Raw genomic sequence first — 21,022 nt, forward strand, 5'->3', positions numbered from 1 at the left:
CCCAGTTCAGCCTCCCCCCCACAATACAACTCAGGCTCAACTCCATCCCCTGCCCCCGCCTTCAGCCCTAACCCACCTGTCCCCCTCCCGCGGCCCCAAACCACCCCCCAGGCTTAACCCTCCCCAGCTGCCCTCCCGACCCAACCCCAGGATTTACCTTTCAAAAGGAGCTCCACGAGCTCCTGCTCCTTCCCTGGCTACAGATTGTGCATTCTGCTGGAGGAAAAAAGCCGCCCCCACCCCCCAACATACATGAAATTCCAGTTATGTGAGGGTGCATGGGAACAGAACCCTCGTGTAAACTGAGGCACTACTGTAGTTGTAAACAGAGTTCCCTGTAAGTTGAGCACCTGGGCAGCCACCCAGGAGAGACTTGGATGCCGCCCAGCTGATCAGCAGAACACCCAAAGCTGGCAGCGTGTATTTCTTTCGGTAGTGCACATCAGCACATGCCTTGGCACACGTAATAAAACTCATTCTGCCCATGGATGGAAAAAAATAAAGGGCAAACCTTGTATACGGAAGTTGGGAAGTTGTTCCTTTTGCTGCTGTTCTTGGCTCTTGTGGCCATTTGCCTTCAACTGCCATTTGCTAGTTCCTTTAACAAAAGGTCACTAGAACAGTGCCAGTCAGGAACAGGTGCAAAACCTTTTAAACTGTGTGGGTGTCTATTATTACCTTGAAAAATTTAACCTGTGATTGAAATAACATTATACAGAAATGTGTGTATACAGTGTTGGAGCAACTTATTGTAAGACAACTCTTTAATATTGGTCTGTTACACATTTTAAAGTAAAGCAAAGAGTGTTATTTTTATTCATTACAGAAAAGGATAAGACGTTAACATACTGTAGAAATCAAACAATGTAAATTTGCAAACGTCTGTGGCTTTAAGGTGACCTACTCATCAGGCCAAGGTAATTTTACCTAAAATGATGCACATTCTTCCTATTTGTCGTGAATAATATTGTTTTAGTTTGAGATGACCGTGAGGCTAATACTTCAGTTGACTGTTGCATGAACTGTTCCTAATGAGCATTTTGTTATTTCTCCTTATCATTTTTGTAGGCTGTTCAATTAACCCCGAGACGATGGCTGAACCTGCAGGAATACCAGAGTAAAAAACTGATGGCAGACCATGGGGTTACAGTTCAGAGATTCTTTGTGGCTGACTCTGCAGATGATGCACTGGAGGCTGCTAAGAGGCTAAGTAAGTTGACTAATAATGGGTGAGATCTGCTTTGCTAGATACTAGCCTGGAAAATAAATTGCCTTGTAATAAGTTACATTAGTTGCACACAGTCTTAAGCTCGATGTTTATTGTTGAGGTTCAAAATAGCAGCCAGTCAATAAGTATGTGTTTCATTGCACATGTGAACTGAGCTTTAGAACAGCAATATTTTTCAGTGCGTGGTTTTATTTCCACCATAATGTTATTTTGTAAATAGCATATAACATGGTGTCTTTAACATTGCTTATGTCAGTTTTAATGCAGTCAGAATCAAGATTGCAGTGCTGTGAGTGATTGCTGTGAGAGAACTCTACACGGATACGAATTTCTACCTGCCAGTGTGGAGATCCATGGATAGAAATTGACCCTGTGGCCATAGGAGAGGAATGTGGTGCCAGCAGCTCCCCCTGGGCGTAGGACCCCACCACCACCATATTGCCAATAGTCCTGTACGACCCAGGAGATGAACCTGAAGGTGGTATAGCCACGCATCTGGAAGGAGCTTCCAGAGCAGGGCCCTGGCTCCTGGGAGTGGGGCACTTGATTTCTCTGGCTCAGTTTCTCCTGGGACTAGTGCTCTGCAGATCCAGGGATATAGATTTCCATCTGTGGATATCCACATCTGCAGGTTGTGACATTTTGATTTGCTCACAGTTCTAGCTGTAGAAATCATTGCAATGTCATGAACGTGGTTTTGACTTTAGGTACAATCCACAGAAACCAACATATTTGTCTTTAAAAAAAATCCAAAAACATTTCTGCTCTGAAAAAGAGCAAACAAAGGGCATACAATTGCTTTTAAACAGAATTATATTGCATTATATAGTGGGTTTGCTCATATGGGGAAACTGAGTCACATAAAAGGGACATGGCTTACCCAGCATCACAAAATATGTACGTGTCCAGATCTTGGACAGGAACCCAGATATGCAAAATCCAATTCCATGCTTTAATTATGTTCCCTGTTAGCATTGTGGCGTACGTGCTGGAAGGATTTGGTGCAGAATACTGAAGTACACGGTGTTTTCTGTTTTACAGGGATTTCAGATCACACGTCAGAGTAGCTGTGCTATTCAAAGACAATGCAGGTTGATAAATCACCCTGCTTCTAAGTATTTAAAAAAGAAATGCTGATGGCTAATTACTTCCATTTTTTAGTGGCACGGCCTTTGTATTCCACTGACACAGTTTTAAATCAGAACAGATAAAATAATGTGTTGGCTGTCTCAATTTTCCAGCAATTTTCTGTTTATCAATAAAAAGCTGGTTTTTGTCTCATGTTTTTATATTCACAGGCTATATAAATAAACTGCTTAGTTAGTCTCAAATTTTAAACACAAGAAAGTAAATAACTTGATTACATCAGCGACCTGAACTGACCTCCAAAAGCTAAGGGTCTTCACATAATGGTGAAGTGAATCACCTTATGTCCATAGAACTCTGGACTTCTCAGTAATTGAAACCAATTTAAACCTTTTGCAGTTAGCAGAAGTGTTAAACTCTATTTTTAAAATGCTTTTCAAAACAAACATTTTTATGTCATTAGGCATCTTAAACTAACCATGGTGTGAGATATTAGGTGTCTGATGCATATGATTTTTTTAAAAATTTCTAAAGCTCCTTTGTAACACAGGTACCTCCTGGTTAAAACTAGTTAACACAGGTACCTCCTGGTTAAAACTAGTTAAGAATGTCGGTTTCATAACATGGCTTTTCCCAAAGTTCAGATATTATCATGTGATTTGTTGTGCAGTATTTTAGCTTGATGATTACGTGCTTGAGATTCTTGCTATCAGCAATCGGTCTTAAAAAGTGCACTTTAATATTTGAAAAGCATGGAACATGACAGTGCAAATGTTAAGTCAGAATACTTCTTTATGCATTCATTTTAAGATATTTCAGTGTACTGTATTTCAATACCGTAGTCTCCTTTTAACATGTTTCTCTTCGGCTAGATAAAGAAATGCCAGTTGGAAGCATCTAAAATATTAATCTGTGCAATGAAATAATGGAAGCAGGTTTTTCTCAAGTTTTATTCATTGAAATGACCAGATAGCTGTAAATTTGAATGGCCTGCTGGACAGTAAAAATAACTTTGCATATTAAAATAAAAAACAAAACAAAACACCCTTAACTATTATGAAGCTAGATTCTGCATGGAGTTGTTTGTATACAACTTCACTGGGTGCACCAGAATTTGGCCTTAAGTTTGTAATGTAAGTCAGTGTCAGTAAGCATGAAGTTTACCTTCTCTGATTCTGTGGAAAATCTGACTTAATGCAATTCCATATTCTTCTCTGGCGCCTCTTGCTGCTGACTCTTGAATCAGAATTGGCCTGACAGATCAGTTGGATGAGAAGTGTTCATTTTTGGACCCTTTCTCAAATCCTTACCCCCAATTAGTCCTTTTGAAGGCTGTTTTTTGTTTATGGTTATTGTGATAGATGGATAGTCAAGGCCAGAAAGTTGTTAAGTATCATAATCAGTCATTTTCAAACAAATTGTCATTAAATAAGGTGACAGTACAAATGTGTACCAGCATTCCAGTCCATTCTGCTTCTGCCTTTCTTGGTTCAGACAGCTAGACAGAGATGTTTAAGCCCCAAGGGAAACTTCGAAATATTTTTGGTCTGGAGTTGAAGGGATTTTTGTTCTAAATGCAAACCTAGCATATTGTCTAACCAAAAAACTATCCATCCTTTTTACCCTTTCTCAACTAATTGTTATAATAGCAACAGTTTTCCCAGGTAAGAGGCAAAAATCTGTGCTGTGGTTGTGACATATGTCAGTTTATCAGAAAATTGACAAACTCTCAGCATCCTGAGACACTGTCCCCATTTTTAAAACTCTGTTTCTGGCTAGTTGACTATATAATTGGTTCCAGTGGAGTTACTGTAATATAGGCACCCACCGACTTTTCATTTGAGAAGAGGGATGACCCAAGGCAATTCAAAATGGGAGGTGGAGAGGAGGTTCCCCCTGGGGGGGAAAAATTATACATGTTGATTTGCCCCACCCCTAGGCTTAAACCCCTCACAGCCCCAAACTGTTCCTTCTCCCCAGGATTAAACCCCCTGCAGCCTCAAACTGCGACCCTCACCCCTGCAGCTCCAAACAACCCCCCTTCCCCAGCTTAAACCCCTTGCAGCCTCAAACTGCCTTTCTCCTGGCCCCAGGCTTAAACCCCTTGCAGCCCCAAACCACTTCCCTTTGCCCCCAGGCTTAAATCCCTCAGAGCCTCAGGCTGCCCCCTCCACCCATATCACATGAGCACCACTGCTGCCCCCACTGCTCCTTCATTGGGCTGCTGCTGCTGCCTCCTCCACATGGCTCCCCCATGCCCTCCTGCTCCCTTCCTCCACCTGCAATGCAGGCAGTTCCCTGCCCTGCCATGCTGAAATGGGACTCAGTTTAATTGGTTTAATGGCTGGATCCCTCCTGCCGGCTGTTAAAGCAATTAAACTGAGTTCTATTTCAGTGCAGCAGGCAGGGACTGGGAGCTGGAAGAGTGAGCAGCGGCACCAGTGGGAGCCACATGCGACTCAGAGCTGCCCAGCCATCGACCCTTAGAAAATCTAATGGTAACCCATCTTTGGGTCCTGACTCAGGGTTGGGAATCCCTGGTTTACAGTCACCGGTCCTGGCTCTTAGTGTTCTGTTCTGTTTAGCTGTAATTTACCCTAAAATGTCTTCTAAAAGCCCAGTAAGCAGTGGAAGTGTTGGTAATGTTGCTAGTCAATATTGACCTCCCCTGGTCTGGCAAATTCTCTGGTTCAGCACCTGTCAGGTCCTGAGGATGCCGGATTAGAGAGATTCAGTCTGTGCCTTTGTGAGATTACATCTCTAAATCATATGTCATGTTTTTTCTGCATATTTTGAACTGGAGAGTAAAGACAGTTATTTAAATGGAATATCTCTGTTAATATTTAGTAAACATGTGAGAACTACACTGATTACCAAAGGTACTGTTTTCATCCTTTATTGGCCATGGTGACTTAGAGGTTTGTTTATAGATGTCTGTTATCGCTGATATAGTGCATCTCCTTTTCATTTAACCTAGAAACTGCTTTAATTGAATAAGAAAAACTGAAAAGGTAATGTTTTCTTTTTTACTGATATATCTTGTAAAACAAGAAATGATGGAGTGAACTGCATTTTTAAGTTACTTCCCTTAAGTCCTAGTTGAACTTAAAGTTTTTGCTTGTGTAGCAGCATTTGTTAATGATGTGACTTTAATTTTTGGTAAAATTTCTGCATTGTCAAAATACCTAGCGTATACATACTTGTACTGGCAAAGGTGTGTGTGTGTGTGTGTGTGTGTGTGTGTGTGTGTGTGTGTGTGTGTGTGTGTGTGTGTGTGTGTGTGTGTGTGTGTGTGTGTGTGTGTGTGTGGAGCTCTACTGATAAATGGACTTGCTTGCTACTATGCACTTGTCCACACTAGAACATTTTGCTGGACTTACTTCATGACAAACTCTTAAGTGTAGACAAGGCCTCATTTCTCAGTAAAATTGAAGTAATGTGCATCAAAATAATCTGATACACAGATTAATCCTGTAAGGAATTGAACCATGAAATTTTAACCTTTCAGTTTCCTTTTGTTTTGTGGCTATATTTCAAACTGTTGTGAACAATGAAGATGAAAAACAACAAGCAGTCCTGTGGCACCTTAGAGACTGTGTTGGGTTTTACCCATGAGAGCTCATGACCTAATATGTTAGTCTCTAAGGTGCCACGGAACTGCTTGTTGTTTTTGAAGTTACAGACTAACACAGCTACCCCTCTGAGACTTAGATGAAGTCATTATAAACACCTATGTAAAAAGAGCTGAGTAGCCGATAATTGGTTATCAGCAGTTCTATGGTAAACACTCTGCATCATGAACTTTAATAGTAAGTCCTTGGAAAGATTTTGGAAACATATTAATAATATAGAAGGCAATCTATAAGGGATTTTTAAATAAGTTAAAAGGTTGGTAGTTTTCTTTGCAAGGTACGCATACCAGAGGTCAAGAAAATTTAAGTGACATCATTCATTTTGATTTCCAAGGGAGCTTTGCATGGTATGGAATACAAAACTGGACTCAAAAGACTTCATTGCTCTTTCATACTAAAGAATTTTCAGGTGTAACTCGGAAAGAAAGAAACCCAGTGGAAAAACAAACTACCTCAGTTAAGGACCTCTTTTCAACATAGAACAAACTGAGAGATTTGCAAGTCTGTTTGAAACATTATATATGATTTAAGTATTCAAATTCAGAGTTTGTGTTTTCGTGCTTTAGTGTATATTAGGGACAAGTTTCTGCTTCTGAAAAGGAAGAAGGGATGAGATGTGGATGACAAGCTAAAAATACCACTATTAAAGTATTTGATATGTAAAAATCAAATAGTTTCCGAGGATTTTCAGGAATTGTATGTTGTGGTTACAGTAAGACCCATTGTAAGAAACTTTGCTTACTGATAGATTGTGTATTTAATTTTTCTGGGTGTAAGCTTGTCATTACTGCATGAAAACCAGCTTGGCATTTGCAGGAAAAGATAAATCCTTTGTTCTAGTTCAGCTTGCTCGATCTAAGTGTCACAAGACTGGATTGTCTTTATTAGTCCTTTGAGCAGAAGGAACATATTGATGTCATGTAATGCTTGCAGATCAGTAGTGTTCGATACTTCAGATTCGGAGTTGTGCATCATATATGCTCTGTATGGATTAGAGCTGGGATACTCAGCTGTCAGAAGTTCAGGAGACAAATCACTGATCAGTATTACCCTAAAAAGCCATAGAATTGGGAAATTGTTTTTCCATTTACGTTGTGCACACACATACATGCACCCACAATTATTCTCACAGGAAAATGACTGGTGAAGTATTTTATCAGCTACAATTAGTTAATAACATGGTAAAAACATCCTGATTTGGCTAATAATTAAATCATGGTATTTTAATACCACCTGCAGCAAACAGCTGCAGGAGATGCATGAAAAAGCCACTTGCAGCTTGTGAGTCTGAGTATTACTGGATTACAAAGTCTAAACTTTTAACAGATTAAAGCATAATTTTATATCACAGGGGAAAAAAACATGTTAGGGTTTGTCTCTGAGATATTTGTATGCCTTTTGTAGGGGTCAAGGAGGGATTTTCACAGGAGTTGTTCTACCCAGTAGTTGTAGTACACGCACATCGAAAGACATAGGCATTACTTATATGAGGAAATGCTGCGCTGAAGTGATTTAGAACACCAAGTGGTAGCTGGCTGACCAGAAGGTGACGTGTTTTTAGTACAGGTTGGACCTCCCTGGTCCAGCACCCGCAGGACCTGAGTGGTGCTGTACCAGAGAAGATCAGTTCTTCTCTGGCCCTTGCTCCTTGGTTCTCCTCTTGGCTGTTCAATCATCTGGCTGCCAATCCCAGTCACTTCACTGCCTCCTGGCTACTGGCTTCCTGGCCCTGTCTGCCAGCTTCCTGGGCCCAGCTGCAGCTCCCCAGCTGTGACTAGTCCTGGTCCCGTGGTTGCCAGCCTGTCTGTGGCTGGCTTCCTGGCCCAGCTGGTGGCTTTTCCGCCCTGGACATGGTTTTCTGGGCTGGCCACTGGTTGCTGGCTTCCTAGCCCCAACCGTGGGCCGCTGCTTCATGGCTCCAGCTTCCCAGCCCACCTTGCTCTTTGGCCACCTCCCCGGTCCCTGCTGATCCTTCTGTGACCAACCTGTCTGTGGCTGCCTGGCTTGGGCCAGGGCTCCCTGCTGCCAGACTCCTAGATGGCCCGTTTCCAGCCATCATGGCTTTCAGGTACATCATCATACATGGTCCTGCTGAATCATGGGATGTTGCCTGACCAGAAAGTCCCTGATTTCAGAGGTTCAACCTGTATTAAGAGGATGAAGGAGTTATTAGGGCAGATGTGAAGCTTGCAAACTGTGTTCTGTTCCCTTGTGATGATGATAAGGGTATTTACTTGTCCTATTGCATAAATTCACTTGTGTACAAAAGGCACCACTTAAATCCTTCAGCGGGGCTCAGGTGAGCTGTAGGTGGTGCATAGATCAGGTTGTCAGCAAGCCTGAAACCCTGATTTAAATAATTGATTTTAATCTTCTTTAGTGTCTGTACTTTTTAGCTATTTTTCTGTGTAAAGATGGATTCTCCTTAGTTGGTAAAGATTAAAGAGATTGATTTGCAACTAAATACGGTCTTTACACTGCATTAAATTTCCTTTTTTTTTTTGCTAGTCAGAAGGCTACACTATATCTTTATGTATTATTTTAAGCAGTTACATTAATTATTTATATTCAGATTCTTAATTTTTATATTGGAAAGATGGTGGAAAAGGCATTTATTCCTTACTTACGATTTGTGTCACACAATTTAAATGGAGATTCAAATTCTTTTAAAATGAGCAAAGGGCTTTTTAAAATATTTTATTAATTAAATAATACCCTAACAAGAGTGGAGACATAAAGGGGAAAAGTAATGTTAGTAGTTAGTGAATTGAACTAATTACTTCTGCTCATCACAGCCATCAAGATTTTTAAAAGTAGTAGATCTCTTTCTTTCACATCTCATTTTTGTTTACATGCTGGGAGATGGCAACAAGCTTTCCTGCTTTTTCAACTTCTAGTCAGTGTCTCATCTTCGAATGAACTAATCATTGTACTGAGCTGGTAGAGGAAACTGAAGTGAAGAAGATATTTTCTCTTCATTCGCAGTAGAACTCCTGTTTTCTGAAACTGATATAACATTTCAGAAGGGGTGAATTTTTGCCCAGAGTGAGTGATTCTATATTATCACAAAAGTCTTTTTGCGTGGATCTCGCTTTTATGTAACCATAGGTGCTTCTATAACAAGAGAAGAAGTTCTTTATCTCCATTTCATAATACTTGTTCCATCTATTTATGATTCAAGATACATAAATAATGAATGTTTTTTACTAACACTGTCCAACGTGCTTGACTGCACACATTCTCTTTGTAACCTTTGTCGACCACCTGCATTGTACACACTCGTGGCTCCTTACATTCTACCATTGCGACTTCCTCCCCGGCTCTCAGTACACTACATCCCATCCCTTTATATTTCAGGGATGTCTGTAGTCCTTTACACCCTTCTTCCTACAGGGGTTATGTCCTGTCACCCCATTCCCCCCTTTCCCCATACTTGGGGTCTTGCGCTTCCTTATTCACACCTCCGCTATATGCCAGGGATTCTCTCTAACCTACATAGCCTGTTCCTCCATACTAAGATCCCTCATTTCTCCACTATGGCTACCACTACAAGTTGAATGCACTCTTCATTCTCCCTTCCCCTCATTCCTTCTCCTGCCCCATGGCAGGCTCTCTGTGCTCTCCCCACTTCCCTCTCAGCTATGTGGTAGGCTTTAAAAGCCTCTGCAGCTGCAGATTTATCCACTTGCATGCAAAAGAACCACCAGCTAATATTTTGAACAAAATTTCTCTCTTCAAGGGATGTTTCAGAAATCCATATTTTAGGTCAGATATTGAGAGGAACTGTGAAAAATTGTTTTTCTCTCAACTGGGATTTGTCCTTTTCTGATAGGGCCATAGAAAATGATTTTAAGTATTTATTATCTGTATTTCCTGACACCTTCAAAGCTATACAGCTATGGAACCTGAGTGGTTTATACTATATATAAATAATAGTCATTTGTACTGTAGAATACATAACTTACTTTTCTTTGGGGACTGTTCAATATACAAGAAAAGAAGAAAGTTCTGTTTAGTGTGTGCCTAAAGTCTATTGAATCATGAAGGAAGTGGAAGGTAATTTCTGTCGAGAAGTAAAATGGAGGGTGGAGGAAAGCACAGTTTTGCTATATTTTACTTCCTTTACTACTTTAGCTTGATGTTGGCAGACCTGACATAGTAGTTCAGGTTAAAAAGAAGAAAAAGAAAAAGACAAAGGTGTGAAGTTGTACAAGGAAAGCAGACTACCACATGTAAAACGGATCAAACTGTACAGCCAGCTGAGCAGATGACAGAGCAGTGGAAGAGAACAAACTGTTTAACGGGAACTTTAATGACATACGAATAATCTCTATTGTAGGCTACTCACAAAGGAACTCTTCATAATACAACACAGCTTTCATCTGAATTATATCTAAAACTAAATGATCACATTCTGTCACACAGCTGAATAAGAAACAATGCTCTTGATTGCCTTGGAAATTTCAAATTACAGTATCTGTTTCATTTGCACTAATAGATTAGAAGAAAAATTGAATAAATTAATATCATACTTTACCTTCACAAGCTACCCAAGATGACCCATGATGAAAACGAAGGTCCATTTCTGACCACACATAGAGACACAGCTCCTGCTGACTTAAGATATGTTTGCTCACTTGTATCAGGAAGATGCATTTTGTCTTTAGGGAATTAGGGATCTAAAAGAGCATTTAAAGAATTTTCAGTCTTTTCTCTAGATTTTATAACCCCCCATTTAGATAGTAAATAAATCAATGCACGATTATTATGAGATTAAATTTAGTCTAGTGATCAAATGGCTAAATATGTTTTCAGATAGGAGGTGGTTCAAATGTTTTCTTCAAAAAAGTGAACTGAAATGCTATAACTGAAAGCAAAATTATACGAAGAACCTCTGTTCTGTTCTTTTGAGACGTGCAGTACCCTCTTTTTGTCTTGACATGAGTACAGAAATCATAGTTTGTGTCCACAGCTGAAAGATTTGCTCAATTCTAACACATGCAAAGCCACAGAGATGGAATATAATACAGACTATATTTTACTATAAATTTTTGGCCGGACAAATTGAAACTGTACGCTCAACTTACTGGCATTTCTCAGTCTGTCCATCTTTCTAATGCAGTTAGCTTCCGATCTCAGTTTTGGCCAAGGTGGATAAAAATCATGCACTTTTATTTTGGAAACACAGTGAGCAGAGAAAGAAAAGGAGTTCAGGGCATGAGCTCATCAAAGGCAAGTGGAGTATAACAATTGCAATTGTGGGAATGACAGCCTTCTGTTCCAGGAGACATTTGTGGGAGTTGAGTGCAAGGTGGCTATTGAGTTCCGCCTCCCCTTCATTCTAGGGCACATGGGAGAGGAGGCTGTGGACCTTGGTGAGAAGGGCAGGTGGTTCAGCATAGGGAGCAGGAGGATTTTGTGCTCCAGATGCTTTTCCTGCATCTCTACCAAGCGCTTCAGCATCTTTGTTTGCGCCCACCTGAGCCTCAAGATGTCATCCTGGGTTGTACATTCATGCTCCCTGCATGTTCTTCTCACCACATGCTCCGTTTGTTTTCCTGCCTATCCTGGCTAATAGCCATTGATGGACTTAACCTCCACAAATTTATCTAGTTGTTTTTTGAACTCTCGTAAAGTCTTGGTCTTCACAACCTCCTCTGGCAAGGAGTCCTGCAGGCCTGCTATGTGCTGTGTGAACAAAAACTTCCGTTTGTTATGCTTTAAACCTGCTACCCATTAATTTCATTTGGTGACCCCAGTGGAGCTGGGTAACAGTCCATTAAGTATTCATTTGAATTGCCAGTGAGTACTAGAAAGCAGTAAATTTTTAACTTCTCAGCTCTGGTGTTTCAAGCTCACGGCATACTTAGACGTTAGACGTTATTGCATTGATTTTGTTTCATGGTTGCAAGTTTTTCTTTTGAACAGGGTGGTGTTTAAGCTATGGACTACACCGAAAATTAGATGAATGTAACTAAGGTGCTTAGGCATGTGAGTGCCATAGAGATGTTGACTCCTGCCTGCACACACCTCTCCCAAACATAGTATTGACACAGCTAAGTCTGTGGGGGATACTTCCACCATTGACCTGGCTACCATCACGTGGGGCAGAGAAATATTGGAAGTCCTTTCTGTCATTGTAGTCTGCATCTACGCACTATATGGCCAAAGGTGCGTGGCTACAGTGCCATTGCTGTGTTGTTGTGGTGCCTATATTGTTGGCCTTTTTCTTTAAATAAAAGCTGAGATTCTCTTGAAAAAGATGAGACCTTGGGAGGGGGGGAAGTTCATTGACCTTCTGTGGTCTGGCACATTTTGAGCACTGTGGCTAATCCCCTTCCATTACTGTGCTGCTTTGCCATTTAATTTAAACATGGACAGAAGCACCTTCCAGGTTTGATATTAGGAAGAACTATTTCACCAGGAAGGTAGTGAAAAACTGGAATGTGTTACCAAGAGAGGTGGTGGAATCTCCATCCCTAGAGGTTTTTAAGTCCAATCTTGACGTAGTCATGGCTGGGATGATTTAGTTGGGGTTGGTCCTGCTTTAGGTTCCAGAGGTTTTATTGAATGATTTAATACTTTTATTAGTGGAAAGTAGGTAGCTGAAGAGTTCAAAGCTGGTAAGTCCAACACTAATTCTAATCATATGTGTTCAGTTCATGGCCATCTTATCACTAATATTAAACACTGTTCTGATCTTGAATATTGTTGTTTCAGTTTGTCTGGAAAAGATATTAGTAGGTGTGTAGATATTCCCAATGCTTTGAACTCTCATTAATCTTTTAATTAACTGTATTGATAATATCCAATAAACTACTTCTGATACAAGAAGAGAAGCCCTTCTTGAGGAGGCTGGGTCTGCTTCTCACCACAGAGCATTGCTATTTATGTTTCAGTGCTGCTTTCCTGCAGTCTTGATGTAAGATCCATTTTAACTCAAAATACTGTGAAGTTCCCAAAGAGAGGTGGATAGCTAGAATTTTCCACATGGCTGATAACATCTCCCTGTAATGAATGATATAGAATGATTGCTTCACTGTTGACATTTAACCTGTGTAACTAACCGCATACAACTCAGAAAAGATTGGACAATTCTTGTTTGGTTTAATGTTCAAATCCTTGCAGTTTGGTGTGAAACAGTTAGCCATGAAATAACCTGGGAGTGTTTTTCTTGTGAAATGTGATCAGTGTTGAGGAAATTGAGGGTACTGCTGGAACATTTGGTTTTCCAGTTAAAATATTAAAAGCCATGCATTTAGCAGGTATTTGGGGACATTTATTTGTAGTAACATTTTCAGTATTTCATGAAGATATGGGCAAAGTTCTTGAATAAATAGTTTGAAAAAAAATGATGTTTTGGCCAACCAAAACTATTCCCGAATTTGGCATGAATAGTTCCACCCATTAGCAGAGCCCCCGTAGCCAGCAGCGTGTATTTCTACAGGTGGTGCACATTTGGATATGCACAAAATTTATTCCACCTCTGGATGGAAGAATTAGGGGGAGCACTGGTCACAGTTGGATTACAGCAGCTTGGTGTCTTGGGCACATACAGCACAGAGCCTTCTGCTTTTCCTTATGCAGTGACTCCACTTCTGCTGCTACTCGGGGTGGCTGGGGCTTCAAAAATCTGAGCATGCATAAATGCTTCAACATTTGCGTGCAGAATTCCTGTGGGATCAGGCAGTTGCTCTAACAGCATGTGAAAATGACGGATGAAAAGTTGAAAGGACGTCATCTGAGCACAAAGCATTTGCACAGCTGAGTACTGAAATCTGGCCCTGAACTTCTGTTACTTACTTGTAATGTTTTTTTTTTTTAAACTCCATTTAAACTAGTGTTAAGAAGGATTCAGTTTAATTTTGCTGTCAGGCTTTTGTCAGTTTTAAATCTGTCTTTCCATTTCAAAAGTAAATATTTTTGCATTTTGATATTTTTAATGTACAAGAGTCCTCAAAGCCTGTTAGAAATGGAGTTAATTTTAAATGCTTGGTTCAAAGCAGGATGGAAAAACTATTTGTACTTTCCGTTAGAGAGTGATGTTGAAGGCAACAGTATGCATACTCTCAAGTATGCTTTTTGGTATTAGGGTGTTTTATAGCCATTTTTAGTTATCAAATGTCTCCATATTCAATGGATTTATAGTGATATGAGTAATAGGTAAGGGGCTAACAAATCAAAATCTCATTTCAGATGTTTGACACTAATGTTGTGCTGATTTATTGTTTTGTGTGTTGGATTTCTGATCAAATTACCAAAAGATCTGCTTGGAAATAACACAAGGAAAAAAATTAGAAATGGGGTACTGCATTTCATATTTTATACACCATAGAAGGTATTCTTAGTTGTTAAATAAATTGAAGGAGTAGCATTTATTAAAAGAAACAATACACAGAATTACAGAAAGCATAATTCTCAAAAGTTGAAAAAGGCATATAAAAGTGCAACATGTTACCAAAGAGTCAGGTACAAAACTACTTTATTCTTAACTAGTCCTGCCATATTTTACTGCTGTTTGGGATAATCCTACAGCTGCAACAATAACCAAATGCATAATTGAGAAGCAGCTGCACGAAATTTTCATTTTTAATGCATAAAATTGGAAGCATTAGATAAGCTTTATGTATAATACAGAAAACTAAACAACATTGTTTTCTGTGCTGTCCTAGCAGCTGTGTAGGGGAGAAAAGCTGCACCTTCTACATTTCTCAGCCGTCCATTCTAAATGAATTTGGGGACAGATTATTAAAGTAAGAAAATACCTATGCGTGGTGGGGTTTATTCTGCCTTAAAGTGGAAAATATACAGAATTATTTGTTTCCTTTTTGTTTGTAATTGTAATACAGGTTGAACCTCTCTTCCCGGCATTCTTTTGTTCCACATCTGTAGTATGGCATGGTTTTAGTTAGCTCGACGACCACTTATTATAGGTGTGTGTCCAAGTTTCCTGTAGTCCCATAAAGTTTGTTTACAGCCACCAGTCCTGGCTGTCAGTGTTCTGGGCTGGTATTTAGCTGTAATTTACCCCTAAATGTCTTCTAAGAGTGCAGTAAGCATACTGCAAGTGTTGGTAATGTGCTAGACAATATTGACTTCCCATAGTCTGGCAAATTCTCTTCTTTGACACCTGTCAGGTTCTGAGACTGCCGGGTTAGAGAGGTTCAACCTGTACCAATGTGTGATATTGGAGAAAATTTCTGATGCCTTTCCCAGCTTCCCACCTATCTCTATTCAAGGTGACTGCTTTTTAGCAGTGTATATCAGAGTGCCTGCTCAAGATGTGGAATTCCTCAGAGTTGTGACATAAATGAGCCTTGGTCTGTTTTTAAAATGCTGTCTGCTTTGTCTCTTAGCTGACTGTACATTTACAGGTGTAAGCAAATAAGAAGTTTCCTAATGGCGTGGATTGCAAGAGTACTGAAAGAGATGTCAGATTGTTTTGACATTCGTTTCATTGTCACTTTTATTTTACTGAATTATATAGAAAAGATGTAAAATAATGGTTATTGTCCAGAAGCCAGCCTTTAAGTTTTGAGTGCTTTCTCTCTCTCCTCTGAGACAGCTCTATTTATTTAATTTTAAGATTGATATTTGTATTTGTACTCTGCCTCCCCCCAATAAAAATAGTTTGGCAACATGCTTCATTTTTTAAAGCAGCTCACCTCCTTATCAATGTCAGAAAAACGCATCTACAACCCTCATTTATATCAGTTTAATGGTAAAGATTAGATCCTGCAAAACCTTACTCATGGGCCTGATTTGTGTGTGTGAAACAGTGAATAATTTTGGTAGTTTGATACCACTTGGGCTACTTTTGTTACTTCTAGTACAAGTACGTACTTTGTTGCTGTCGTGGGGTTGGTGTTAGGATATTATCTTCAGCACTGGACTAGAAATGAAGATCTCTGAGTCCTCATTACCTAGTTTTTCTAGCTCTTCCTCTTGCCTGACCTTGAGCAAATCTCTTGGGCCAAAACAGCCATTGTTTTACAGATAATGGAATTTTAAAACAGAGGCTGAAGGCCAGGTTTCCAAAAGCATTGTCTTACTCTGAATACCTAAATGTTTGGGTCCCCAATTTGTAACCCAGGAGACCTGATTTTTTCAGAGGTTAGTAGGCCACTCCTTCACTACAGAGAAGATCAACACTGCCATGGTTAGTCTTCTGAAGTTCAATTTAACAGGCCTGGTAGGGAAGCGCTAAATCAAACTCAGATGGTGCCCCTGTCAGCGGTGGTACTCCTGCTGTTTGTGAGGAGTTAAGGGAATTTGGTGGGAGTGTTTTTTCCCATTGACCTTCCACAGTGGAGACTGGGTGGAAGATTAAATTAAGGTACATTGACTCCAGGTATGTAATGAATGTGGCTGGAGTTGTAATTAATGTAGCTGGAGTTGTGTATCTGAATTTGACTATCTCCTTCATGTCGACCTGGCCTTGCCATCCACAGCTTTCAGTAACTGCAGCTGGCTGTCTAAAATTAGAAGACACTTAGGAAAAATTGTTTTTGTTTTGCTTGTGCTTCAGTTTCTTGATCTGCAAAATGGCTGCGTTTAAACCCATCTGAACAAAACTTTAACAGTCTGAACTTTGTTCCCAAATCAGTTTTATGGTGAGTATGGATTCATGCTCTTGTTTAATATCTAGCCACAAACTTACTTCATTATGGTGGTGTCCTGTTATTTTAATTTATATGCTCTGTAGGCTCAGAATGCCACACACTTGAACTCCGAGGTGGGAGGAAGCAAAGGCTTGAACAGCATTACCTCTAATTTTTTTAATCCATGTGCAGAATAAATTTTATGGGCATAGAGGCATATGTGGATGTGAATCACCAATAAAAACACATGCAGTGCTCTGCTAATTCACTGGGCAGCCTTTGTGTCTCTCCGGGATGGCTGTCCAACCACACAACTTACAGGGACCGCTGCTCTGGAGCTGGTTTCTCTCTCCCAAAACAACAGCCACTGCAGGACTCCTGTGGCCAGAAGCTGACCTGGAACCACCATTTTCAAAGCCTCGATTTAGAAAAGCACTTAAGCAGGTGCTTACATCTCTCCTGTTCAGAACATCATTTAATCACATGCTTAATTTTCATTAAAATGGGACTTAAGCACGTTCTTTAGATAAAGTGTTTGCTTAAGTGCTGCCGTGAAAAAAATGTTTTGCTGAATTGAGGCTCAAGGTAGCAGAACCCAGTGGGGGAGAGAAGTAGGAAATACAGTGCCAGCTGAAAATGTTATATTCCTGCCCTGAGCTGATTAAGAATGAGGTGCATCCCATTATCCTTGGCTGTTCTTGAGATAAACCCTCTCTGCTACACCAATATGGGACACAGGGAGTTTTGTCTGTGGGAATGCTGCTATAGAGATGGTTTATGCACCTACTGTGACATATAGTGGGTCTCATGCCAAAGTGTCCCTTTTCTGCATATAGCCTGGGGATGCGTGCAGAAAATTTAGCACAAAAGAGCTGTGCTTAACATTGGTGCTGAATGATAAAGTATGTAGTGCACATACAAACTGGCTTCTAATTTTTTTCCCCATTTGCAGCAGAGGTATCAAACTTGTGGTGAAGCAGTATAATGGCTTAACTGTGTGACCTGATAGCCTGTCAAAAACATGCAAATAAATTAGATACCGAAGGTCCACTGAAAATCAATCAATGGGCAATTCTTAAAGTTTCACTTATTTATTAAAGATGTGGGAAGGCACTTTGCCAAACATGCAGAACTCTTTGATTGTCTCAAACTTTTGTTTAAAAACAGAGAACTGACAGCTCTTTTAAACACTTCTGGATGGTTAAGAGTTGTGAGAAAGTAATTTATCAGTGACAGATGCCCTATTCTTTTTGACAAGCATGTGTTGGAGAAGACACTGCAAAACACTGAATATAGGTGAGCATCTACTGGTGCTTATATGGATGTCGTGAGGCAGAAAGAATCTGTCTTCACTGCCCTTGAAATCATATTTTGCGCCCTCTTACAACTTATCTTTTTTTGGAGTTCTGGTGGGGTGGGGGATACCATGGAAGATAAATTTTTGCAATTAATTTATGGGGGAAGTTCTCCCAGCTTAAGGGACTGTTTCAGCATCCGTGGAAATCAGTTGGAGGCCTTCCCCTGGCCTCAGAGGAATTTAAGAGATTCCTATCGCATTCTTCCTGATATCATGACTGCATTTATTCAGATTCTGTGTCATGGAATGTTTGTTTAGGGGAGAAAAGTGATTATTATTTTTGCATATTTACTGCATTATGGAGTAAATATCCAGTCATGTGAGTCTGATTTTGAGGGTAAATTGGTTCTGGTTCGGTTGCCGTTGTATTCTGGCACCAGTAAAGAATTTCAGGTACAAATCTAAGTGCCTGTTAAGTACCTGATTTTCATCTGTCTTCAAGCTGTTAGAGATGCAGTGAATGAGGTTTGTGCCTGCAGTTCAATCTATTCTTATGTATATTTAAATTTTCCATTGCGTTTGCAAAGCTCACCGTGGAATAAAAATATAGTGCACAACTATATATTTTATATATATTTGTACAACAAACACTGGTGGTATTGCTCTTTAGTTAGCAGTCCTTAAACATATGTTGGGAAGACTTGATACCCCAGGAAGTACCATTCTCTTTGTTGTACTCAATTTGAACATTGTTACTATGGTTGTGTTGATGCAGTTGCTGAGCTCTCTTGGGATCACGGTAATCAGAAACATCTATCTGCTTGTAAATGCGATAATATAGTCCCTCAGTGGAAGGTTAATCTGATATTGAATTTAGGGGCTTCATTGAGCAGATTTCTGACTAACGTGACTAAAACTTGCAATAAGATGAATAAACTAAATTATTCTGGTAGTTAGGTCCACCATGATAATTAAATATGGCATCTCCCAGTTCTGCTTTCTCTATATGCCATCTGCACAGTTGAACTTATATTCAGGTGATTTAGGTGGTCTGTAAAAAGATGCTTTATATGAGAATACCCATGGTAAGAATTATTTTAAGTTGGATCTCTGGAAGCACAAAGAGCTCTTTTTCAAGTATGGTTTGGTGGAACTGAGGAAAGTTTATGTTCTATATTGCAGTAGCATCTGAGAAGTCTCTTTCAGCGGAACTTTTCCAGACGGTTAACAGCCTGGTGAATCTAGGCTGCCTCTCTTGGAAACTTCATTTCTTCTTGTGAAGCTTTCTGTTTTTGTGGCATAGGACTACCTGTCTTCATAGTAATATAACAGGTCCCCTCTGTAATGATCATCTTACTGAGTGAGTTACTATAGTGTACATGGGCAAAGCTATGTCTCTTTACCTCAAGCTGTAGCTATTCATGCTTCTAGCTGTGCAGGTCTACTGTCCAGTCCTCAGAATATTGTCCAGATGGTGGCCAATGCAAAATAGTAGATGTATTTGTGGAGAAGACAAATTTTTCATCCATGTTCTCTCAGATATCATCTTTCTCACAGAGGTTCAAGGGGATCTTTGAGTTGGAATCAGGTCTCCTAGGGCTAGCAAGATGTGGGGAGAGTATGAATTCCTATAAACAGCATGATATGGCTACTGAATTCCCTCACCAATTAGTTAAAACCCCTCCTGTAGAAACCACCATATTTCGGAAGGCTAGATGGCATTGGGCCTATATTTAAGAAAGGCAACAGAATGATCTGGGCAATTAGAGACCTGTTAGTCTAACCTCTGTAGCATGCCAGACTTTAGAACACATTAACTGTGTCTACATTAGCCCCTTTTTTGAAGGGGGCATGCTGATCAGCCTGAGTGGAGAATACTAATGAAGTGCTGCGATGAATATACAGCACCACGTTAGGCTAATTCTCCTCATGGCACCTTCAGAGTTGCAAACTTAGAAGCTCCAGCATGCCATGTTGCCCTAGGTACTTCAAAGTACCTGCACAACTTCGAAGTTCCCTTACTCCCAGAATTTTTTTTCAGAGAGGGGAGAGTGTAGACACAACCACTGTGAAGTAAAGCACATATTAAATTCCTGAAAGTAAATTGTATAGAAGATGTAATGCAGCTTGAGTTGCTTGAATTCCTTCACTGAGATGATGATGATTATTTGTTGTTGTTAATTTTTTGGTAAGGGAAGTACAGTAGATTTATACACTTGAACACCAGTAAAGCATTTTTCATGAGACATTGTTAGTTAAATAAGTGAGGATGGGAGAGCAGTACTAGACTTGTAAGGTAAGGAATTGGCTATAGGCATGAAGATGACTGGTTGTGTCAAAAGGTACATTTTAGGATTGCAAGGGCTTCTAATTTTTTGGGGTCCCTCAAGATTCAGGCTTGGGACCGCTCTTAGCCAACATTTTTATTAATGGTCTTGGTATGCAAAGTAGGTGTGTACTAATGGAATAGGCTGATGATACCAAGTTGGAAGGCATTGTCAATACAGAGAAGAATTGTAATATTATGCCTGAAAATGTGGATAACCTTGAAGATGGGAGTGATAGAAATAGGATAACATTCAATAGTACAAAAGTCCAAGGTCAGATACTTTGGGTCTAATAATAAGAATTTCTGCCACTACAGGGGTTTCATTATGTGAAAGTGACTGACTGAGTGAGACCCAAGTATGTAGGTCAATCACAGAATGATTATAAGCCATTGATACGTTGATCCTTTGAAAAAAGGCAAATGTGATCCTCGGGCCAGTCTGTTTTATACTAAGTATTTTCACAGTGGTAGGGAGTTATTAATGCCTATTGTGCAAGGTGCCTTATTTGGAATGCTGTGTATAATTCTGGTACCCTCTGTTCAAAATGAACTTAAACTAGAATAGGTTCAGAGAAGCACAACTAGGATGATGAGGGGACAGGAGGGTCTATTTATCAGAGGAGACTGGAAGATGTTGGCTTGTTTAGCTTAGCATAAAAAAGGCTGTGATGGGATATGATTGCTATTTATAAATACATTACAGGGGTAAATACTATTGAGAATGAAGTGCTATTTAAGCTAATGGACAATGTTGGCACAGGAATAAATGGATATATACTGGCTGTGAACAAATTCAGGCTGGAGATTAGGTGAAGGTTTCAAACCATCGAAGAGGAGAGGAACAACTTA

General features: G+C 39.9%; 1 protein-coding gene across 1 annotated transcript in view; it reads left to right on the forward strand.

Moving 5' to 3' along the window:
* Nucleotides 1-21,022, forward strand: part of SUCLG2 (succinate-CoA ligase GDP-forming subunit beta) — a 228,037-nt gene that overhangs the window by 50,626 nt on the left and 156,389 nt on the right. Inside the window, exon 2 of the mRNA XM_075005590.1 lies at nt 1,069-1,210. Within this exon, the coding sequence (XP_074861691.1) occupies nt 1,069-1,210 (142 nt within the window). The remainder of the gene's footprint in view (nt 1-1,068; nt 1,211-21,022) is intronic.

Source organism: Carettochelys insculpta, chromosome 11 (genome assembly GCF_033958435.1).
Source record: "Carettochelys insculpta isolate YL-2023 chromosome 11, ASM3395843v1, whole genome shotgun sequence".
NCBI lineage: Eukaryota > Metazoa > Chordata > Testudines > Carettochelyidae > Carettochelys > Carettochelys insculpta.